This window comes from Pseudochaenichthys georgianus, unplaced genomic scaffold (assembly GCF_902827115.2).
Source record: "Pseudochaenichthys georgianus unplaced genomic scaffold, fPseGeo1.2 scaffold_921_arrow_ctg1, whole genome shotgun sequence".
Lineage (NCBI taxonomy): Eukaryota > Metazoa > Chordata > Actinopteri > Perciformes > Channichthyidae > Pseudochaenichthys > Pseudochaenichthys georgianus.
In genome coordinates this window covers 18,583-43,600 of record NW_027263452.1, presented here as the reverse complement: position 1 = coordinate 43,600, position 25,018 = coordinate 18,583, and the positions used below count along the sequence as shown (strand labels likewise).

At 41.6% G+C, this 25,018-nt stretch overlaps 1 protein-coding gene and 2 long non-coding RNA genes across 3 annotated transcripts; 2 read left to right on the top strand and 1 right to left on the bottom strand.

The window, feature by feature from the left end:
* Positions 1 to 1,227: 1,227 nt before the first annotated feature.
* LOC117444746 (aldo-keto reductase family 1 member B1-like) lies at positions 1,228 to 16,593 on the top strand. The gene is made up of 11 exons (XM_034080174.2): positions 1,228 to 1,296; positions 1,800 to 1,964; positions 2,752 to 2,777; positions 4,922 to 5,090; positions 11,479 to 11,556; positions 11,944 to 12,057; positions 13,301 to 13,407; positions 15,400 to 15,481; positions 15,633 to 15,716; positions 15,806 to 15,888; positions 15,981 to 16,593. Exons 1-11 carry the CDS (start codon positions 1,228 to 1,230, stop codon positions 16,015 to 16,017), a joined length of 1,014 nt encoding a protein of 337 aa, XP_033936065.1. The 3' UTR covers positions 16,018 to 16,593.
* Positions 16,594 to 21,740: 5,147 nt separating this feature from the next.
* On the bottom strand, positions 21,741 to 22,851 carry LOC139433673 (uncharacterized). Its single transcript, XR_011643062.1, has 3 exons — positions 22,665 to 22,851; positions 22,201 to 22,388; positions 21,741 to 21,823 (listed from the first exon to the last, which is right to left on the bottom strand). It is a non-coding gene; the product is annotated as an uncharacterized lncRNA (long non-coding RNA).
* A 718-nt stretch (positions 22,852 to 23,569) lies between these two features.
* LOC139433672 (uncharacterized) lies at positions 23,570 to 24,438 on the top strand. The gene is made up of 3 exons (XR_011643061.1): positions 23,570 to 23,635; positions 23,907 to 24,094; positions 24,330 to 24,438. It is a non-coding gene; the product is annotated as an uncharacterized lncRNA (long non-coding RNA).
* Positions 24,439 to 25,018: the final 580 nt, after the last annotated feature.

Sequence of the window (25,018 nt, the reverse complement as noted above, 5' to 3'; positions counted from 1 at the left end):
TAATCCTAAGTGTTGAAAGCATTAAGGGAATCAGCAGAAACTCACAACCTGCTGGAGATAGTATAGAGAGGCTCTTTCACACATATACATTCCTTAACATTAGCAGAATAAATTGCCTGTACTATTCCTGTAGAGGCAGCAGCTTCTTCGGGTAACATAACCAAGGCCTCTAACACGATTTTAGCGCTATGTGACCGTTCACAGACCAACACCAACCGCACTAAAGTCCTCTGCTGTTGGACATTACATGTGTGTTATGTCGCACAGTGCTGGTGTTGTGCATGCTGCAAGGCCAGTAGGGGACCTTAGCACTGACCTTACATTGTTCAAATTGCCTTAACTGATTTTTACACTTAACCCTGTGCAGCAAAATAGCATACAATTACCAGAATGAGACCAATTGTCTTTCTCATGAGTGTTTTCTTACATTGTAATTGCACTTTGTAACATATGCAACTGTGTATATGGTAATAAGACACAAGAATAGTTGTGAGTTTTGAACTTTTTCAGTCTGGTTAAATTTTTGTAACTTTCTGAAATGAATCCATTAATAGAATCGCTGTGACGTCACAACAACAGGAACACTTTGGCCATAAAAACAGTACTCAAATGCTACTTATACCAATTTCACACAGATATCTAATAGGATGAAATGCTAAATAATGACATTTTGAACAGACATGGATGTGAACTGCAGCTTCCCTGTTTGGTGGAGACGCACAGATTTTAGGCGCTAATTCTAGTTTGGTATTTAAAATGACGCAAAATTGAGACACACATATTCTCAGAACCCAAAGTCACATATTCAAATTGCTTTTTTACTTTGTCCAATAGACCGAAATCCCGAAAATATAAAATGCACTCTCCTTGAAGACAGAGACAAGCAGAAAGTATCCAAATGTGTTGGTCATAATTATGCAAAAGATATATTTAAACAATGTATTGATTATCTAAAGGGCAGCTGATTGATTAATCAGTGGACTAATGGTGCTTTTTAAATAATCATTTTCTTCTTCTTATTCTCCGCATGTCTCAGATCGGGCTCAATCACCTCCAGTGTATCCGAGAGCATTTAATGCACTTGACAAATGACCGTGATTTGCCGATGACGTAGGGATTTCTCTCCCTGATCCTGTTATTGTTCGATAGACGGAATGTGCGGCATGCGAGTGTGTGAGTGAACTCGGCGGGAGCTGACACTCGACATTAGATTCACGGGAGGAGATTATGACCCTGGGCACTCTGGCAGAAACAGAGAAGAAAAAGCAAAGCCAAGGCCAATGGGAGACAGCAGAGGTGGAGAGAATGGAGCAAAGGCCATGAAATGAAATGAGGTGTTTGATCTCCCCGGGACAGGTCGGGTCTCACCGCTGGAGTGTCTGATCTGATGGAGAGCCTATTACAGGACGGACACCAGCAGCTGCACTGAGCATCCAAAATGGGAACGAAAGACAGATCTATGTATTAAATTGTCACACTTTTCTCTGTCAATTCCATTAGTGTGGGAATGTTCCCTTTCCTCTTGGAGATCTTTGAGCAACACACTCTGAAATGTCACCGAAGTCCACACTCTTTGTCCAAAAGTTTCCTTGAGAGGTCCCTTGGTTTTTTGCTCCGGGCTTCTGTAGTTTCTTCAAATGCCTGTTTTCCTTTATTCTAATCGCAGCACTCAGAACAGTGGAAAGGTGTCCGCCTGCAGACGCAAAATAAGAGCCTCTGAAATGAAAACTCCCCCCCCCCTTTCACTGTATGTAGCTGTGTCTTCGTCTGGTTTACCTGTGCTCCTTTGATCTTGACAGCATGCGACGGTGTTTGATTCCTGGGGTACTTTGACGGTTTGCAGGCTGGCAAAAGGCCCTCCAGTGTCTGAAGTCAGATCAGAGGAGACGGGGCCCCCTGAAAAGCAGGCGTCCAGCTGGGAGAAGATCAGAAGAGACACAAACTTTAGCGAGAGCCATTGTGAGGTACACAGCGGCTGCTGGCTCCATAACTTTTCCCTTTGTGTGTTTTTTATATCCGCTCCTGCTCTTATCTTCTGCTCAGAGTGTTGAATGGCTCAGTTGAAGGTCTGTGAGGAGGTTTTATCTGATTCTGACAAAAAAGACACCTTGTATTTGTTCGCTCTTCCAGCTGCCTCATGGGGTTTAAAGCCTGGTCTGTGTGTGTGTGTGTGTGTGTGTGTGTGTGTGTGTGTGTGTGTGTGTGTGTGTGTGTGTGTGTGTGTGTGTGTGTGTGTGTGTGTGTGTGTGTGTGTGTGTGTGTGTGTGTGTGTGTGTGTGTGTGTGTGTGTGTGTGTGTGTGTGTGTGTGTGTGTGTGTGTGTGTGTGTGTGTGTGTGTGTGTTCACAATGGTGCACATCTCCTTTACTCTGTAAGCATGAGGACGTTGTTGTTGTTGTTGTTGTTGTCAATATAATGAAGACTATTAACAAAAAGTATTATTTTCTACATTTCATGATTTCTAGATATTAAACCCGTCGAGCATTTCCCCTTTAGTTAAATCAAGTCTTAGATGTGTGCATGAGGTTTTTGAGATGCTTACGTGAAATGACCAGTATTGATCAACGATTTCACTCACTGTAATTACTGGCCATATTAGCTAATGTATGCAATGATGTGATTCTTTTACTGAGGAGCCTCGGTAAGGTGATTTGAGGAGACAGTCTCACGTGTTTGGTAATGGTGCCCTCTAGTGGTGTAATCAGAGCACTAACAAACACTTTTCTTTTTGTCTTTCTTTGTTTTGGGGCAGGTGTTCTTTGGCCACGAGGATCTTAAGTGTGGTTAGTCTGGGAACTGTTTTGGTCCTTGGAAAGTGTATGGGTCCACGATAAAATAAATGCCCCTTCCAAGACCTAAAGAACGGTTTCCATAAATACATTTTTTTTTTTTAAAAGGAAATCAGTTTTGTGGGTATGTATAAACATTATTTGATGATCATGTACTATATTATATGTGATTTTTACACATTTACTACATAGAGATACCTAGCCATAGGCCTACTGGAAAACATATACCCGATATTGCTGAAAGGGCTTTTACATTTTCCAATTGTGTGATCCATGGCAATCATACTCCTTAATACCAGTGTTACCCAAGTATTACACGTAAGTACCATGTGTGTGGTAATTATAGGCCTACTTTGTTTATATCTTCATTTAATTCTAACTTATAGCCTGCACTATTATGTTTATGTAGGCTATTTATCCGACCGATCTATGTAGAAAGTAGGAATTAAGTGGAACTAAGATTTTACACACAGACAAAGAAATCAAATTAACAGACATAACTTTAAATAATGTCATTACAATTATTTCATCCTTCATTTAGCTGAATTACAATTTTGAATGTGGGACTTGTAGCTGAATATTTTTAAATGATAAGGTACAAATATATATAGGCTATATTACTTTTTAGTTCTGTTTTATTTTCTACGTTCTAAACGTAGAAAATAAAACAGAACTAAAAAGTAATATATATATATATATATAAAAAAAAGTAGAAAATAAACTAACATAAAATAGAAACATCTAATGTTTCTATTTTATGTTAGTTTATTTTCTACTTTTTTTTATTTTTGAAATGATATGTAATGCCTTTGTTTTAACATGCTCCTGTTAACGAAAACAATTCCCAATTTGGGATAATTAAAGTATATCTTATCTTTTTAAAGTCTAGTCGTTTTACTTATTACCTATATTTTACCACCGTTGATACCCAAAATATGATTATGTTTAGAATTGGAGCTGGCTAATAAAACAGATTAGCAGCAGTTCTGTTGTTTCACGCTGTGGCCTCGCGCATGTGGATTGAAAGGCATTACTAATCGATCGACGACGCCACCGTTCTGCTGCTCTTGTCTGAACCGTCTTCATTAGCTTTTCTCTAATTGAAAGTACCAGCTGCATTCAGTCCCAGCTCGTCCTTTTGGAGAAATGGCAACAACCGTAAAACTGAACACCGGTGCCCAAATGCCCATTATGAGACTTGGAACATGGAAGGTGAGTTTATTTTTAAATACTACATCGGCCTACCCAGCGTTAGTTAATAGTTAACCTTTTAAGTAAGCTAGGTGCCAACAGAAAGCATTTAAATGTTGCGTAATGGTTCGGTAAAACTCACTTTTCTTGGCATCCTTACCAATTTAAAGATCGACAGTAATTGTATTGCATTTTAAGACCGTGGCTGCTGCAGTTGTTCACTTTGAAACTACATATATAGTTTGTACACTAGCTAATGGGCTAATTTACTACAGCTGCAGGTTTCTAGAAATATGTGCAATTCCTGTTTGGTTAAGTTACTCCAGACTGAACTGTTTGCATTGCAAGCATGCTTTACTTTTTAAGTGTTACCAACGTAAATGTCAATACAATTGCTGTTGCAGACACTGATATTCATGTAACTAAATCCTTGATCCATCCAAGTGCTTGGTTTACTTTTAAAACAACCAATTTCCGTTGATGTAATGACTGTTAGGCGAGGTTTTGTTTAAAATTACCTTCAGATATTTGAGATGGTTTCTGCTTCACAGCATTTGGGATTTTCATCCGTGAAATATGAAACAATAGGTGCAGTTATCATTCAAAAATAAAACAGAACGGTTAATTAGTAATCGAGAAATATGACCACATGTTGTGTATTATGAATGTTCCAAAATATGAATTGGATTTGGTCCCAGTGAGCTGTCCTGTCAATGCAGAGTTCATGTCACCGTGAGGTCACTATTATAGTCTTTCTCATGTAATCTTATCCAAATCATAATAACGAAAAGGGAGGCAAGACAAGGAGCTTAAACTCAATGTTAGATGAGAAACAATGTCACCTTAAACATTAGTATGTACCCTGGATCCTTTATAGCACCGTATGTGTTAATGGGTAGTAGTTACACTTTTTATACCACAAACCATCCCTGTGTTTTCCAGTCCCCCCCCCGGCAAGGTGTCCGAGGCGGTGAAAACAGCCATCTCGGCAGGCTACAGGCACATTGACGGGGCGTTCCTGTTCCAGAACGAGTCGGAAGTGGGAGAGGGTGTCAACACCTCGATCAAAGATGGCGTTGTCAAGCGAGAGGACCTTTTCATTGTTAGCAAGGTGAGGTGTTGCGGAATAATGTACAAACAAATGTCCTTTTCATTATTTCCTGCACAAATAGGCATTGGAATTGATGTTTCTTTATCATTGACCGTTTGTGATTTTAATCGGTTTCCTTGACCTTCACCGCTGTGGTGCACTTTCCACGAGAAGTCCATGGTCAGAAAAAGCTGCGAGAAGACTCAGAGTGATCTGAAACTGGACTACCTTGATCTCTATCTGATACACTGGCCCATGGGTTTAAAGGTATTGTCAGATGTGTTCGGAAATATAAGTGTGCTCGAGATTCAGGTGTAATCTTTCAATATAGCTATGATAAAGCCACCACCTCGATGTAATGGTTATTGTAGGAGCCAATTAATTGTAGGTATTAAGGTAGGAACCTGTGTGTGTTGGTGAGAGGTTCTGCCGGAAGGCCCATACAGTTTTTGACCACACACGGAGAACACACACACGGAGAGCACACACGGAGAACACACACACAAACACGGGATTACAAGCAAAGCAAAGGTATTGTGTAAACGGTAATATCGTGTGGTGGATATGGAAAGAAGCAAGTAAATGGAAACCAGTAAAATGGAAATAAATGGACTGTTTCAAACTGTAAACTTTGTTTCTGACCTTTATTCGGCAGCAAAGTTGTGTGCGTCAATTACACCCACCAAGCGGATCCTCAGAGGCTTAAAGCGTTGGCTTAGCCGCTACAAATAGTCAAAAACTTGCCTTTTTTTGGAGTAACACAAGAGGAAATTTTTTCGTTGCGTTTATCGAACGCTGAGAGCGGCTGCTCACCTTCTACCGGAGGCCGAGAGGAGGAAAACAACACGCCGGCTGCTCAGCTGGTAGCAGCCACCTGACGCCGAGAGGAGGACGGCTACAACTCGTTTGCTCATCTGCTGCACAGGAAGGCGACAGAAGCAACGCGCTGAATGGTGCCGGGAAGCTTTTCTTGGCACGGAACTACGTTCATCTAAGGAGGTATGTGTAGCGCGCTACAACCGGTTTAAGGCTGCGGCCACACGAGGACGAATTTGGTCGTTTGCGTTACTGTTTAGTGTCATATAGACCGTTCGGCCACACGAGGACGACCGAATATGGCACTAAACGACTGAGGAAACGATAACGGGTCCCAAGGTGGATAGAAAGGCATACGCAACTCTCTGGGGGGTCCAACGGCTCCGTGTGTGCGCCCTATCCGAACATTGTCAGATCACTGATAGTGATTGCGCAATAGCTCCGCCTCTCCCCACCTCTTCTGCTCACCTCCGCTTACCCCGCGCCATTGCTGAAGTGTTTCGCCACCAACAACAACAACAATGGCGGATCGCAGAATTGCTATCGTGCTCCGGACGCTATTGACCATGCTACAGTTGTTTGTGCAACATCTACAGCAATAATGATGAGGCAATAGTTGCGTTTGCGTTTGCGTTAATCCTATGCGTTTAGCCGTTTTCGTCCTCGTGTGGCCGCAGCCTAAATGGCCATAGGAATTAAGTTGTGTGCACACATAAGGGGCGTAATTCCAATGCATTGGTTGTGAAAGGGATGAACAATAAGCGCTTGTATTGTACTGATTGATTTGTGACTATCCGTTTGACTTTAAGACATTCAAATATGGAGGAGCGCTCTGCGGACATACCAGCAGCTGACAGCGCGTCAGATTACGCGCTGCCAGCAGCTGACAAGCTGGATAGCGTGGCTGGCTGTAGTGATGCGCAAAGCACTAAGCGGGTAGTTAAACTCTCTGCCAAAGCACTTGCGGAAAAACTTGAGAGGTTGCAAAATGGCAGAAAGGCTAAGCTAAATAAAGCTAGCAAATTAAGAACAAATATAAAAGATTTGATGTTAAGTGCTGAACATGCTAAGGTTCAAAATGCTCTTGATGGTTATATTAAATTGTGTGATGAAGCCAGGTCTATGCATGACACTTTAATGGGTTTATTGCCACATGATGAAAGGGAAAGACATGAAACATGGTTTAAAGCCAAAATGATGTTCAATGATGAATTTATTGTCCAAATCAAGGTGTGGGTTTGTGAAACCAAAGGTACTGGTGATGATAATGATGAAATCAATCCTGATGACAGTGTTTCTAATGTTGGTAAATGTTCAAATAAAAGTGACAGCAGTACAAAGTCAAGTACAACTTCATCTGCACAAATTATAGCAGCAGCAGAAAAGGCTGCAATTGTTGCTCGCACGGCAGGCTTAACTGAGAGGCATGCACTGGAGGAACAGGAGCTACAATTAAAGGGGCAAAAGGAAAAGCTTGATTTGGAAACTGAGCTAGCTGTATCTACTGCTAGGCTAGCAGTTTTACAGGGTTCACATTCACGACGTTCCTCGCTTGCACCAACAAATGGAATGAACTCATACCTGGAAAAGGAAACGGGCATCGTTAAACATACTTAACCCCCTGGCAAAGGAGTATGATTCCACATCATGGAAAATATCCTCCAGCAAACCAACAAAGATGGACATGGGACCAAAGCAAGCTGAAAGGCAGTTTGCATTTAAGGAAGATACGTATGTACAAAAGCAACATTATCTGGGAACATCACATGGGTTGATAACTGGTGAATCAACTGCATGGGAAAGTCAACAGGAAAATCACCATCAGCAAATCAATCTAATTCCACCTGAAGGTTTATTCACGATAATGCAAAAGCAAAATGAAATAACAGCTGCACTGGTTCACCAGCAACGTTTACCGTCTCTACCAGCAAGAGACATTCCTATCTTTGATGGAGACCTGTTTCAGTACAAGGCTTTCATTAAAGCATTTGAACAAGGAGTGGAAAACAAAGCCAGCAAAGCCGACTGCTTGTACTATTTAGAACAGTTCACAAAAGGACAGGAACTGGTTCGTAGCTGCCAGCATATGGCTCCAGAACGTGGCTACATTGTGGCAAAGGGTCTTTTGCAAGAACATTTTGGGAATGAGTACAAGATCGCTGCTGCTTACATCGGAAAGGCTCTAGCTTGGCCAACAATAACAAAGGCAGAAGACATTAAAGCACTACAAGCCTATGCTTTATTTATGCGTGGATGTGCTAATGTGATGGAAGAACTTCAGTACATGCAGGAGTTGGATATACCCTCCAATATGAAAATGGCTGTCTTCAAGTTGCCATACAAACTAAGGGAACAATGGAGAAACAAAGCTCACAACATCATGGAAGCCTCAAACAGCAGAGCTCATTTCATTGACTTGGTCAACTTCATTGAGAGACATGTACGAGTCCTTTCTGATCCGATCTTTGGAGACATCGAAGATTCAGGACATAAATCAGTTGCTATAAAATCTTCCAACATGTTTCAGCCACAATCAAAGAACAGAATGAAAGGAAGTAGTTTTGCCGCTACACTATTCCCAATGATTGAGGTCGGAATTAAAACGACAAATAACTCAAAACCACAGGAGAGCTTGGTGTGTCATTGTTGTGATCACAACACTCACGTTTTGGACAGATGTAAGCAGTTCAGCAAAAGGAAGCACAGAGACAAAATTCAATTTCTAAAGGAGAAAGGAATTTGCTTTGGATGCTTGTGTATTGGACACATAAGCCGGGACTGTAAACAACGCTTGATCTGTGAGGTTTGTGAAAAGCAACATCCTACTGCGCTCCACATAAATACATCTAATGTGGAATTGGGACAAACCGCTAAATCACAAGCACCCCCTCAGACATGTGGACGTACAGTGGCCGGAAATGATGGCTGCATTCTTTCAATTATTCCAGTGCAGGTCAAGTCCACAAAGGGAAGTGAGATTATACAGACCTATGCATTTTTAGATCCTGGAAGCACAGCCACATTCTGCTCAGAAGATCTCATGCACAGATTAAACATCACAGGAAAAATAACTAATTTTCTTTTGAAGGCTATGGGACAGAAAAAGGTCGTTCCAGCTTACTCCTTATTTGGGATGGAGGTATCTGGTCTTGAGGGAAATAACTTTTATTCTCTTCCAGAAGTCCTCACACAGAAGCAAATGCCAGTAACCAAAGAAAACATTGCTACAGCCGCAGATGTGAAGAGGTGGAATCATTTGTCAAAAGTTCATATCCCCAGCATAAATGTCAATGTTGACCAACGCTCCCAAGATATTGGAACCTTGGGAAATTGTCAACAGTTGTGGAAATGGCCCATACGCTATAAGAACAGTGTTGGGATGGGCCATCAATGGTCCTTTACATGGAAGCAGCAATGGCAGCGTTGTTGACATGGAGCAAGCTTCTGTTGTGGTGAATAGGATTTCTATTTCCAAATTGGAGCTCATGCTTAGCAGTCAGTATAATCATGACTTTAATGAAAAGCCCTCGGAGGAAAAAGAGATGTCAAGGGAATACCAAAAATGTATGGAAATCATGAATACATCTGCAACACTACAGGACAACAGGTACAGCCTGAAGTTGCCTCTTAAGACACCTGACGTCCTTCTTCCAAACAACTTTGCAGTGGCAAAGCAAAGGCTACTTGGATTGAGGAAAAGATTTGTGAGTAACCCAATATTGCATAAGGAATATGCCAGCTTTCTGAATGGAGTGATTGAAAAGGGTTATGCTGAACAGGTACCAACACAGCAGCACTGTGGCAGTGGAAAATTATGGTACATCCCACACCACAGTGTTTACCCTCCACGAAAAGGTTCTCTCCGAGTGGTGTTTGATTGTGGTGCCACATTTAAAGGAACATCATTAAACAATGTACTTTATCAAGGGCCCAATCTCACCAGTTCACTGCTTGGAGTTCTCACTCGTTTCAGGCAGGAACCTGTGGCATTCATGGGCGACATACAGGCTATGTTTCACCAGGTCAAAGTCACAGAAGAAGACCGAGACTTCCTTCGTTTTCTCTGGTGGCCAGAGGGAGACTTCACCAGAGAGATCCAGGAATACAGAATGACGGTGCATCTGTTTGGGGCTGTCTCTTCTCCCAGTTGCGCTAGCTATGCGCTAAGGAAAACTGCTGACGACAACAAGTCTGACTTTTCTGCTGAGACTGTTGAAGCAGTTAAGCGAAATTTCTATGTGGACGACTGTTTGATGGGTTTGGGCTCAGAGAAGGCAGCAATACAAATGGTTGAAGAATTTAATGCTCTCTGTAAAAGAGGAGGTTTTGTGCTGGAAAAATGGATCAGCAATAGTCGGGCAGTTTTGGAGACAATCTCGGAAGAGCAGAAGGCTAAAGAGCTAAAGGACCTGGATCTGGATAGAGACAATCTTCCTCTTGAGAGAGCTTTGGGACTACTCTGGTGCGTCGAGTCAGATTCCTTTAAATTCAAGATGGAAGTGAAACAGCAGGCTCTAACCAGACGTGGCATGCTATCCACAACAAGCTCGGTGGATGATCCTTTGGGTATTTTGGCAACAGTCACTTTGCCAGCCAAGATAATGCAACAAGAGCTTTGCAGGAGAAGCTGTGGATGGGATGATGCCATTCCACCAGATATCGTACACCAGTGGAGACGGTGGTTGGAGGACATTAAGCTGTTGGCATCACTCAAAGTGGACAGGTGTATGAAGCCAAAGGACTTCGGTGAACCCATACACTCTCAACTACATCACTTTGCTGATGCCAGTGAAAATGGCTACGGGACTGTAACTTACATCAGGCTAATGAACTGCAAAGGCGATGTTCATGGTTGCTTTCCTATTGGGAAGGCTAGAGTTACACCCATACAAATGGTGACCATTCCACGACTGGAACTACAGCTGCTGTTCTGGCTGCCAGAGTGGATATGATGTTAAAATCAGAGCTTCAACTTCATTTGGATGAGTCTGTGTTTTGGACAGACAGTACTTCAGTTCTGAAGTACATTAACAACGAGGACAGGCAAATAGGATCACAACCATAAGAGAGGTTTCAAGACCATGTCAATGGAAGCATGTAGGAACCAAAGACAACCCAGCTGATGCTGCATCCAGAGGAATGAAGATCCCTGACTTTCTGAAAAGCCGCAGTTGGCTTGAGGGTCCCACGTTTCTTGTCAAATCTGAAGAGGAATGGCCTACATATTATGGCGGTGATGTCATATTGGATTTGGTTGACCCAGAAGTTAGAAAAGATACCTTGGTTAATATCATAGTCAATGGATCACTTGATGCAACAGACCAGCTCATGACTTACTTCTCAGACTGGAAAAAGCTCAAAGTGTCGGTGGCCTGGTTTATCAGGCTGAAGACAATTCTGTTGGAGTTGTGTCGTAAAAGAAAGGATTTGAATCCCTCTGTCAAGCTACAGACCAAGACCAACATTATTGTGCGACCTGTTACTAAACTATGTTTAGTACAGAAAGTGTAGGATGTGCATTTCTATGTATTGAAATATGATTTTGTTATAAGCGTTGGCTTAGCCTCTACAGTTATGTTGTGTCATGTTACAGGCTGGCGAGGATCTTTTTCCATTGGACAGCGCCGGAGAGACAATCAATGACGACACTAACTTCCTGGAGACATGGGAGGTATGGTAAACCAAAGAAATGAAACCACTCCCTTGTTTCGGTCTAAACTAACTGGTAAAAACCTGTTTGGGATAAGCATAACAAAGCTATCTGATTCATGATGTGGAACCGCAGTCATCGAATTTGTTTAAAGACCAATTTGTTAATGTCAAGATGTGATTGTTCATGTGGGAGTCATAAAGAAAGGGGAGCGTTAGGATACATTAAAGTCGGGTTTTGACAAGTTAAGACGAGTGCAGGTTTACAATGAGACAAAATAACTGAGATATACAGTACGAGGGAGTGGAGACAAAGCATAGCTGTGGCTTTTTGAAAAGACACAGACGGTATTATGTGTGGTTTTCAGTCTATAGACCAAAGGGCGTCTCTTTTGTTTAATTCTCTCAGGAGCTGGTGGATGCTGGTTTGGTGAAAGCTATCGGCGTGTCCAACTTCAACAAGGAGCAGATTCAAGCCATTCTCAACAAGCCGGGCCTCAAATACAGGCCGGCCAACAACCAGGTACACTAAGACAGCTGTTCAACCAATCATATTCAGGAGAAAAACACTCATTCACCCCGAGCTCTGTCCCCTTTCTTAACCCCTTTTTGAAGTGACGTAAAAAGAGAAAAAACAAATCAATGAAGCCAACTAGTATTATGCGGGGGTTTTCAGTACAGTATAAACGTATAATAGAAAATAAAAATATGTGAGACTTCTATTTCAAATTGCCATGTCATGCCTATAACTGCATACAGTACAAGTATTGTAGGATTATCGACACCAGACATATAGTTAATAAATATATACGTATACCTATTGGACATGCTGTTAATATAGAGTATGTAAAGAGTAAACCAGTAAAATTTATTTTAATGGGGATTATGATGTTTACCTTAAAAAATAAGCTATAAAACAAACATCCTAATCACTTCAGTGTCTCTTAAATAGCCATTAAAGATGGTAAAGAAAAAATGATCCAATCCGTGACTCAAAACAGTGATAGGATCTGAACCGTGCATGTTGTGATCTGTTGCAGCCCTACTGAAAGGGCAAGGGACCCTAATGGCATCATCTGTCTCCTCCAATCGGGTTTGGGGGATAAATGTCCCGTTAACTCCTCACGGGCCACAGCAGCTTCCCTCCGGCTGGAGCATTAGCTGAGCTGACCTTAGAGTTGTTCTGCTTATCACAGCGACCATCACTGTCTTGTTTTATACTCTATTACAGCCCCATTCTCCTTTAGCCCTCCAGAAAGAGTACTCTCATATACTCAATAAGAGTGATGCCTTATATAAACATAAAGCACTTTGAATTGCCTTGTGTTGAAAAGTGCTATATAAATAAACTTGCCTTATGGGTACAGTAGGCAGTTTGATGCCACTGCAAACCATATGTATTAGAGAGGCAGAGAGTGTCCAAACTTTTAAAAGTGCATTGAAGACCTACATTTTTAACAAAGCCTTCGGTTAGAGCTCACATGTTACGGTATTCATTTGATTTGATTTTGATGGTACTTAATTTGAATGTTTTGTGTATTTTTGTTATCTTAATTTGTTTTGTATTTCTATTACATACACTATCTTGTATTTTCATGTTGCTGTAACTCCATCATTTACAATGTTGTTATTTGGTTTAATCTGTAAAGCCCACGGACAAATGTGTTGTGTTTGTATTGGGCTATACAAATAAAGATGGATTTGATTCGATGTATGAAACCTTTACACGGCAGTGCATGCTAAGAGGTGTGTGTTTGTCCCACTAGGTGGAGTGCCACCCGTACCTAACCCAGGACCAGCTGATCGCCTTCTGCCACTCTCAGGGCATCTCGGTGACCGCCTACAGTCCCCTGGGCTCCCCCGAAAGACCCTGGTCAGTTGAGTATCAAAATAACACAAACCCCCTCCTCAGCTGAATCAGCATTATGTAATGTCCCTTGAGTTAGCTTCATCTCGTGACTGACTGCAGTTCCTCTTTGTTGGGGCACATTACAGTATGTCCAGACTTAGGAAATTACCTTTTTTTTCTGCCTGGTTTAGACATTTTTATTTTTAATAGATGATTTGGTGTCTTAAAAACTCTATTTGTTAGGAAAATATCACTCGACACCGGGTTGAGGATCAATAATCAGGTACTAATGTATTCTTGCAAGAAGGAGCAGAGTTACATCACATATAAAGGATATGGTTTAACTCACACACATGGTGCTCAACGGAGCAGCACAAAACATCAGGCTTATAATAATAATAATAATAATAATAATAATAATACATTTATTTTGGGGGGCGCCTTTCAAAACACCCAAGGACACCTTACAGGGTTACAGATTTACAATTTACATTTACAAATTTACCTTACAAATTAAAACAGTGGATTTAGTGAAGTATCAGCCGGGGTAAGACGAGACAAACAACAGGACATTGACTACAAAAGGACACAGAAGGACACAAAAGGACACAGGGTACAGATTATAGAGAAAGTGCCAGTTTGAACAGGTGGGTTTTGAGTGTTGTTAAGGAATCAGACTGTCGGATGTGTCGTGGCAGGGTGTCCCAGAGTCTGGGAGCCGAGCAGCTGAAAGCTCGAGCACCCATGACCCATGTCCAAAACACGGAGATAACAACAAAGTCGTAAATCGAGATGGCGCTAATATCATCCGCGGGTGTCGGAAAGGTGTCGGGGACGTCTTCTGGAAAGAGTCACGTTCTTCCTCCACGCCTCCATAGAAATGAGATATTCAGGAGACAGCAAGTATGTGTCTACTCATAAATATCAACAACCTGAAATGCCCTGCCTCCTCCTCCTATCACAAGAAGAGGCAGCGGCAAGCTCGTACACAGTGCAGAGTCACACACAGTGTCAGTGCATTAAAACACCCATAAAGGTGTGGAAGGGGCCCCCGTTATGCTTTTCGGAGTTGTCCATTTCCTTTGATATGTTATATCGGGTTGTGTGGATGTAAATGGTCGGAATTGCCTCCATTGGAGTCCTTTGTTTACTTTAGTAACAAATGACACAATGCTGCGGCACAGGAGTACAATAAAACAATTGTTTTAACATTAAAGCATGTAAACATATCACACAAGGGAGTACACTCTCGGCTCCGAGCGTAAAAACAAAACATGGAGAGGCAGCTGTTATGCCCCGACACTCTGGAATAAACTACCCAAATCATGCGCGTCCGAAGAAACGCTTACTATTTTTAAATCGAGACTAAAAACATATCTCTTTGCCGCCGCTTTTTAATTGAGATGCTCATATTCAAACTACAGTATGCCTTTTAAAACATGTATTGTTTACCTGTGGTGTTTATTTTAATTATTTTATTATCTTTGCTTTGTAATGTCTGTTGTAAAATTGTATAATGTGTTTATTCCAAAAAGTATTTTAATTTGTTTTTTAAAGCACTTTGAATTGTCGCGTACAGAAAAGTGCTATATAAATGAACTTGCCTTGCCTAGGGACACTAACAGTAATATGAAACGTGAACACAATCACAATAGGGCCCCTTTAATGGTTTGACCTTTTCCACAATTACCACACCTGTTTGAGGAAAGGCCTCTAATGTCTTATTTAAGATTCCATTATGTTATTACAACAATCAATAATTGTGAACATTAGGTATTTTCTAGTCAGACGTGGGATGTTGTAAAGTTGAGTTTGAGCACTCTAGTTTTTGGATGTGTTCATGTTTACATATATCTTTGGAGCATCATTAACCATAGACCTGGACGTGTTTTTTTTTAATGGGGGTTGTTTCTCTTCAAAGTTTGCCAAAGTGTTTCCATTATTCTACCTTTTTTAATTACAGAAATATAAAGCAAAATGTGCCGGTCCTGTAATTAAACGGTTGGTATATTTCAGGGCTAAACCTGAGGACCCCTCTCTGCTGGAAGACCCCAACATTAAAGCCATCGCTGCGAAGCACAACAAGACTCCTGCTCAGGTACAGCACTGCCTCCAATAAACAAGACATTAAATCACACACGCTTTAAAAAGTGATTTTCCTTGTTCCTCTTTTCCTCGTGATGCACGTGGGCCTCTCTGTTCTGGCTCTTGCGGTTCTGACCCCTGATCTGTTCACATGTTTGCGGCAGGTCCTGATCCGCTTCCACATCCAGAGGAACGTGATCGCAATCCCCAAATCCATCACACCCAGCCGCATTCAGGAGAACTTCCAGGTACTGAGCCGAGAAATAATTCAGATGCTTTCCAGGATTAGCCCTCTTTCCGGCTGGAGTGTAAAGACGCTGTTTTAATCTTGTTGCAGGTGTTTGGCTTTGTTCTCACTGAGGCGGAAATGAAGAATATAGTGGGGTTCAACAGGAACTGGAGAGTCTGTCCATTGCAAGAGTGAGATCTTTTATTTATATTGTGTTTTGACCATCAAACTGTTGAGGAGATGTCAAATAAAACTCCCATTTCTCTATGTTTTTCCCCAATAGGAGCTTGAAGCACAAGGACTATCCATTCCACGCTTAATTCTGGAGTGGATGAATTCCACCAGAGCATCTCCACCCTCTGCGCTGCTTTATCTTTAGAGCGTTTTGGATATTTAGTACAGCCTTACCTAAACGTTCAAATGTGTTGCTCTCAGGAGAAACTTTAAATTATTTAGTGATCACTTTTGTATAACTGAAACACACTCCTAAAACCTCTTAATACAAAATGAGTTTGCATTAAAAAATGTAAAGCAAATGTGTCCAAGAACTCGCTGCCATCAGAAATGAGCTGGTTATTGGCATCAACGGGAGAAATATTATCCCCAGGCTGCGTTGGAAATAAAGCCAGAACTTAATTTTGTATTTGTGTCATTTTATGTTACTGAAGAACTGTGGACAAACTACATTTGTATTTTCAAACTGAATAACTGCTCTCATCTATTTTTGAAACAGGAATAACAATTTATAAAATCATGCCCTTTGTATATGTGTAGATTAACCTTAATGTACTCATTTTGGGATGACAAAGTATTTTTTTACTGTATTCGTGAGTCATACATGGCACTATTTTTCCTGTTACGAAATCGATGCTTTCACTTCCCACTTATAAGACGCTGAAATAAAGTCCTGTGGGAGACAATAAAACAAGTTGCTGCAATGTTTTTCTGTACAGCTGAGAAGAAAACACTCGGGGGAAGTGTGTTCCTCTCTGTGACCACTAGAGGTCAGAATCTCACAGTGAGCCAGGTAATGAACGCATGCACACACACGTGCATACATAGCAACACTTGAATTCTCATATGTAATGCTCCATATTTGTGTTTGTAGTAAAGGAAATGTCATTAAGCTGTTCCCTACTAGTTTGTATTTAAAGGGGACAGAGTAACATTAGGTCTGTTTACACAAAGAGAGTCTTATCCTTCTGGAATGCAGGAAACGTTCAGCGTTATCTGGAGAAATGAGCCGAGCTCGTGTGTTTGAGTCGGAAGTTAAGCATTAACGGCCCGTCCACACTACAGCTTCAAAAAAAGCTTGGAGCTGGGCGTGTCTGGAGCTTGGGGATTTTATTCAAGCAACACGACCAACAACCAATCACATGAATCTCCCGCCCCCGACATACAAAGCAAAAACCCCCGGGGATTTTATGCGAGCAATATATATAAACTCCCCAAACAGGCGAAAACCTACCAGTTTCCCCCACTGTCTCTGCCACCTCCCTCCATGCCGGGTTCCTCCGGTTTGTATCTCGGTAGGTGAAGAGGGTCTGGTCATACAAAACCGGGTGATTTGCTACGGCGATAATTAGTTTCTCCTCCAACTTTTTTTGAAATATAGAAATGAACGGCGGGATATCTCTCCCAGCTTAGACGCGGTTTGATTGGCTACGGCTTCAGCTGTCAGATTTTCAGAAACGGATTTGATTGGCTGGCGCTGGCTACTCCGGTGTCAGTACCAGATGTGTTCGGCCTACCAGATATGTTCGGGTGTATTTCCGTCGCACCCGTCATCAGTCATATCCGTCTACTCACCTCCCTCTGCTCCCAGCGCTCTGCTGCCACACACCGGCCGTCTGCGGAACTGCAGCCGGAGGAACTCGGTACAGCTTGTTATGTGTGTGTACTTGTGCACATAAATAATGTTTCTAATTATTTACAATTAAAAAAATATATATTCTGCGTTACTTTAGCCAACACTTTTATAAGGCCACGAGATTAGATAATTACGAAATGTGTAGATAGAATACATATCTTTCAGGTTGTTATTTTGTCATTATGTTTCATGTTTTATTTACCTTTTAGTTTTATATAGTATCTGAACTTTGGAGAGGAGTTGGGAGACACATGACACATCAATCACATCTACAGATCAAGACGAAGCGAATGGAAGTACTCCTAGCGTGAACATGTTTGTGAAAACGTGTGCAAAGTCTCCGAAAATCCTAATAATAAGCTCATATTTGAATTCCCCATAAAAAAACACATCATTCAGTAAAAACAAGGCCCCACTGATCATCTGCTCCCTGATCTCTCTGCGAATTGAAAGTACTTATTGCCGGAGATCGCATGCTGTGGTTTTATTAAATGTGCCAAGTGCTAGGACTGTCTTATGGAAGAAGCTTTTAGATGTGCAGCTCCACTAACATGGAACAGTCTGCAAAAAGAATGGAAAATTACCAAGCTAGTACCACTACATGTTTTTAAAGCTTGGTTGGATGCTACACAATCAGATGCTGTTGGCACCTGTACATGTGGATAGATATGTTGTTCTGTTGTTTATGTTTTGACTTTGATGTTATTCCATCCCATTTATCTCAACTCAAGTTAGTATTAAATGCAGACAACTCCAAACTCATGATATTCTCAAATGGCAAAAAGTTAACTTCTTTTCTCCCCAACATTTGTACTGTTCAAGGGACTGACATTTACATTGAAAGGGTCACTACACACACATATCTAGGTTTTATTATTGATCAGAACTTATCTTTCAAATCACACACTGAAAATGTTGTTTTAAAAATTAGGTTTCTCCGTTCAGACAAGGAAACATTTGATCTCTGCAACGTTTTTACCAGTATTGGATTCAGTATCTGCTTTACATGAATGTCTCTGACCAGTGCCTAAAGAGTTTGGATACTGTGTACCATTGAGCATTGTTTTATTACATATATATTTAGTGAGTTTGGAATAAATATGCACTTTATGAAAATGATTAGTTGGTTACTGTTAGTAAAAAACAGTAGGGTTAATACTGGATGTTTGTTACTATTGGATATGTTTTCATTGGACATTCAATTCAAAACCTTTATTTATCCAGGTAAAATCCCATTGATATCAATGATGTCTTTTTCAAGGGAGACCTGCAGCAGTAGGTTCCACATGAAGACATACAAACAAACAACAGAACAACATATCTATCCACATGTACAGGTACCAACACAGCATCTGATTGTGTAGCATCCAACCAAGCTTTAAAAACATGTAGTGGTACTAGCTTGGTAATTTTCCATTCTTTTTGCAGACTGTTCCATGTTAGTGGAGCTGCACATCTAAAAGCTTTCTTCCATAAGACAGTCCTAGCACTTGGCACATTTAATAAAACCACAGCATGCGATCTCCGGCAATAAGTACTTTCAATTCGCAGAGAGATCAGGGAGCAGATGATCAGTGGGGCCTTGTTTTACTGAATGATGTGTTTTTTTTATGGGGAATTCAAATATGAGCTTATTATTAGGATGTTCGGAGACTTTGCACACATTTTCACAAACATGTTCACGCTAGGAGTACTTCCATTCGCTTCGTCTTGATCTGTAGATGTGATTTGATGTGTCGTGTGTCTCCCAACTCCTCTCCAAAGTTCAGATACTATATAAAAATACTAAAAGGTAAATAAAACATGAAACATAATGACAAAATAACAACCTGAAAGATATGTATTCTATCTACACATTTCGTAATTATCTAATCTCGTGGCCTTATAAAAGTGTTGGCTAAAGTAACGCAGAATATATATATTTTTTAATTGTAAATAATTAGAAACATTATTTATGTGCACAAGTACACACACATAACAAGCTGTACCGAGTTCCTCCGGCTGCAGTTCCGCAGACGGCCGGTGTGTGGCAGCAGAGCGCTGGGAGCAGAGGGAGGTGAGTAGACGGATATGACGGATGTCGGCTGCGACGGAAATACACCCGAACATATCTGGTACCCCGAACACATCTGGTACCTACTGTCACCATAGACATATAAAGAGTAGACGCCGCATCGACCGCTGCTGCCTATTGGCGCTGACGAGCCGTGGGGCCGCCATCTTGGACCGGTCACCCGCTCCACTCAGTGTAATCTGTCCGGCAGGCGCAATGAAGTGTCAGCGCATTTTATCAATCATAACTCGCTGAATACAAAACTGATTTTCACGGGGGGGGTTTTCTGCAAACGTCATATATGTAGGCATGATACCGGACACATGATTCGGCGTATTTTAATATTCATAGTAGGCTTAACAGCAATAGAATATTCTGGTATTTGATAGCCTATGTTATATATGATAGGTATTTTGCAAAAGACAAACGATATATAATATATACACACACACACATAAAAAAACACTAATGGTCTATATATGATAGAGAAGCATATTGTGTAGGGCCTATACTCAGCTATTTAATAAGTTGAAAAATGAAGAAAACAATAATACATTATACATAGACAGAAGTTATATATCAGTAAAAATGAATATCTATGTCATAAAAATGAAAATGTACTTCTACATCTATATAAAAAATGTAAATGTTCAAGTTAAACACAAGAACATGACACCAACCCCGCCCAAACCATATTTACACAAAGTTGCTCATGACACCCGAATGCCCCGTGCATGCGGCTCCTCCAAAGCATGACTGAGAACCTCTTTCTCATATCTTTGTCTTTGGGAAACCATCAAAAATAAAAACGGGAGATTTGAGAGTCAACACAAAAACATTTTAAGAAGGAGGTCAAGCTTATTTTCTTCCTTCTTCTTCCTAGATAGATTAGATTAGATTTTAGATTTAGATTAGGACCCTTTGTGTTTCAGGTGACAAAGACTTCGTCAGGTAATATGCAATGGGAGCCTTCCAATGTCCGTGTAGGCCAACCACCATGAACACCAGAGCCTCAGTAGCAGCATCGGTCTCATTGTTTCCATCACCCATGTCTACAAAAGCAGACATTGACTGGTTATGTGGATTATATTGCACATGTTTTCTGATGGCCATGTCATCCAACATGAGTGAAACACATCCATATTTAGCCTGGTCGTCCTGGCATCTTCTCTCCAGCATATCCAACATCATCTTGTTCAGGCCAGGCTTGCCATCCACCGAACACAGCCACCTGTAAAAAAATTGAGAAGTAGCTATTTAACGTACTTGCAACCGTAATTTCCAAAAATGAAATTGAACAACATTAAGACTACCTTTTTGTTGTAGTCTCTCTGAGGTATTTGTATGCCTTCGGACCATGTAGATGGAGTGTGAGGGCACATTCTCTGTGGTCCTTGGAGTACTCATGGCCCTGCTTTGCCTTCAAGTCTATTTGAAGATCTGAAATTGTATGAGAAAAAATTAATAAGTCCCCTTCATATAATAACAAAGGAGTTTAATAAAGAGTGTAAGAGTAAGATGTACATGAATCTCAAAGTGCTACTTTCATCTTCCCTGAGTAGAAATCAAGCCTCTCTTTGAGTTCTTCATTAATGAGGTTCTTTTCCCTCAAATCCCCCAAAAGAGTCCTCACTGTGGTCTCTGCCCTCTTTTCTCTAGCCATGGCATTCTTCCTCTCTCGCTCGAGACTCTCCACTCTTGCTAAAGCTTCATTGAGTCTGGCCTTAAGAGCAGTAGGAGAAAGCAGGCGAGACATAGCTATGATCCTAGTAGAAAGAGGGATGAACATGGTTTGAGTGATGTTTCACTTCACACACATCACTTTGACACAACTAGAGTATGGCCCACATTCTTTCTTATAGTCATCACCTGTCAAAGCCACTGCCAGCATCATGCGTGTGTGTGTGTGTGTGTGTGTGTGTGTGTGGTGTGTGTGTGTGTGTGTGTGTGTGTGTGTGTGTGTGTGTGTGTGTGTGTGTGTGTGTGTGTGTGTGTGTGTGTGTGTTTATTTGTGAGTGTGTTTAATATGAGTGGCAGCAAACAAGAGAGATTTGACTTTGTCTAGGACCATTATGATATGATGTTGAAAATAGAAATACTCACATCATTAGGCTGAGGTTGAAGCTTCTGGGTCGTCCTGAGGGGCCACAGACAGGCTCTCTTCAGCTTTTCTGGAAGTAGACGTAGTCCTGCCCTTTTCTGGCTAAAAGGACACACACACACACACACACACACACACACACACACACACACACACACACACACACACACACACACACACACACACACACACACACACACACACACACACACACACACACACACACACACAACACACACACACACACACACACACACACACACACACACACACACACACACACACACACACACACCACACACACACACACACACACACACACACACACACACACACACACACACACACACACACACACACACACACACACACAACACACACACACACACACACACACACACACACCCTGCCCTGCCCTGTTATTGATAATAGAATATTTACATTTATGAATGCTAATAACCGTATGATGATACACCTACTCTTTGGAGGTGAACCGGGAAGCTGAAGATGGAGGGAATAACACCATCTCTGAGTCGGACAATCTGTCCTGTCAAACTCGTCCTGCTTACAATGCTCACTGCAAATCACGGATGACTCGCTTGCAGTGAACCCTTCCCTCCTCAAAGCAACTTCCCACTTCTTTCTCATATCTTTGTCTTTGGGAAACCTTCAAAATAAAAACGGGAGATTTGAGAGTCAACACAAAAACATTTTAAGAAGGAGGTCAAGCTTATTTTCTTCCTTCTTCTTCCTAGATAGATTAGATTAGATTTTACTGTATTCATCCCACAACGGGGACATTCACTTGTTACAGCAGCGATTTATAAAGTCTCAGTTGGCCATGAACATAATGTTTGCTGGCTACGATTTCGCTGGCGGACATCAATACAGTACAATAATATTCTATTTACAAAATACAACCAATTATAATGTTGAATCTTACTTGTGAAAAGTAATCCCCCGACCCCTGTTCGCAATCGTCCGCCGATTTGCACAGCAATATGCTGCACAGTGCTCTGGCATCTTGAAACCTCTGCTGTCTCTGGGTAGAATGTCTGTAGGATGACCGGTCCAAGATGGCGGCCGTATTTCTTGCGCCCCAGCAGCCAATGCGGCGTCTACTCTTTATATGTCTATGACTGTCACTACCCGATCCGTCACCCTACCCGATCGGTTCTGCGCATGTGCGAGATGGTGCGGAAGTCCGGACGGCAACACCAGATGGACACTTGACACAGTGGCTTTTAGCAAAGCTCAAAAAGAAAAACCGAGAGGGATGAGTTATTGTTGTTACAACGTGACTTCACTATTATTTAACAACTCTTTTTATTGGGTTCTTTTATTTGGGGTTCAGTACATTGTCAGAATAAGTGAGAAATAGATTTAACTTCTGTTAGACAGCTATCATACTGAATACATATTTACTGTGAATGTATGCAAAAATATATGGCATATGGCTGTCTAACAGAAGTTAAACTTAACCCCAAATAAAAGAACCCAATAAAAAGAGTTGTTAAATAATAGTGAAGTCACGTTGTAACAACAATAACTCATCCCTCTCGGTTTTTCTTTTTGAGCTTTGCTAAAAGCCACTGTGTCAAGTGTCCATCTGGTGTGGCCGTCCGGAGTTGTCCAACATGGCGGACCCTCTCGCACATGCGCAGAACCGATCGGGCAGGGTGACGGATCGGGTAGTCACACCTACACCCATAGACATATAAAGAGTAGACGCCGCATTGGCTGCTGGGGCGCAAGAAATACGGCCGCCATCTTGGACCGGTCATCCTACCCATATTGTACAGACATTCTACCCGTAGACAGCAGAGGTTTCAAGATGCCAGAGCACTGTGCGGCATATTGCTGTGCAAATCGGCGGACGATTGCGAACAGGGGTCGGGGGATTACTTTTCACAAGTAAGATTCAACATTATAATTGGTTGTATTTTGTAAATATAATATTATTGTACTGTATTGATGTCCGCCAGCGAAATCGTAGCCAGCAAACATTATGTTCATGGCCAACTGAGACTTTATAAATCGCTGCTGTAACAAGTGCATTTCCCCGTTGTGGGGTGAATAAAGTAAAATCTAATCTATCTAGGAAGAAGAAGGAAGAAAATAAGCTTGACCTCCTTCTTAAAATGTTTTTGTGTTGACTCTCAAATCTCCCGTTTTTATTTTGAAGGTTTCCCAAAGACAAAGATATGAGAAAGAAGTGGGAAGTTGCTTTGAGGAGGGAAGGGTTCACTGCAAGCGAGTCATCCGTGATTTGCAGTGAGCATTGTAAGCAGGACGAGTTTGACAGGACAGATTGTCCGACTCAGAGATGGTGTTATTCCCTCCATCTTCAGCTTCCCGGTTCACCTCCAAAGAGTAGGTGTATCATCATACGGTTATTAGCATTCATAAATGTAAATATTCTATTATCAATAACAGGGCAGGGTGAAGTGTGTGTGTGTGTGTGTGTGTGTGTGTGTGTGTGTGTGTGTGTGTGTGTGTGTGTGTGTGTGTGTGTGTGTGTGTGTGTGTGTGTGTGTGTGTGTGTGTGTGTGTGTGTGTGTGTGTGTGTGTGTGTGTGTGTGTGTGTGTGTGTGTGTGTTCATTTTAGCCGGAAAAGGGCAGGACTACGTCTACTTCCAGAAAAGCTGAAGAGAGCCTGTCTGTGGCCCCTCAGGACGACCCAGAAGCTTCAACCTCACACTCACAACCTCAGCCTAATGATGTGAGTATTTCTATTTTCAACATCATTCATAATGGTCCGAGACAAAGTAAAATCTCTTGTTTGTTGCCACTCATATTAAACACACTCACAAATAAACCCATACACACACACAATTGAAGACATGTTGAACATGCATTCCTGGCACACTCACACACACGCGCACACACACACACACACACACACACACACACACACACACACACGATGCTGGCAGTGGCTTTGACAGGTGATGACTATAAGAAAGAATGTGGGCCATACTCTAGTTGTGTCAAAGTGATGTGTGTGTGAAGTGAAACATCACTCAAACCATGTTCATCCCTCTTTCTAGGATCATAGCTATGTCTCGCCTGCTTCTCCTACTGCTCTTAAGGCCAGACTCAATGAAGCTTTAGCAAGAGTGGAGAGTCTCGAGCGAGAGAGGAAGAATGCCATGGCTAGAGAAAAGAGGGCAGAGACCACAGTGAGGACTCTTTTGGGGGATTTGAGGGAAAAGAACCTCATTAATGAAGAACTCAAAGAGAGGCTTGATTTCTACTCGGGTAAGATGAAAGTAGCACTTTGAAATTCATGTACAT

Bases quoted from the DNA above. Each gene is read 5' to 3' on its own strand.
- LOC117444746 (XM_034080174.2), top strand. From the start codon at position 1,228: ATGACCCTGGGCACTCTGGCAGAAACAGAGAAGAAAAAGCAAAGCCAA. The intron at 13,408-15,399 runs GTCAGTTGAGTA...GGTATATTTCAG, and splicing joins GGCTCCCCCGAAAGACCCTG to GGCTAAACCTGAGGACCCCT. The intron at 15,889-15,980 runs GTGAGATCTTTT...TTTCCCCAATAG, and splicing joins AGAGTCTGTCCATTGCAAGA to GAGCTTGAAGCACAAGGACT.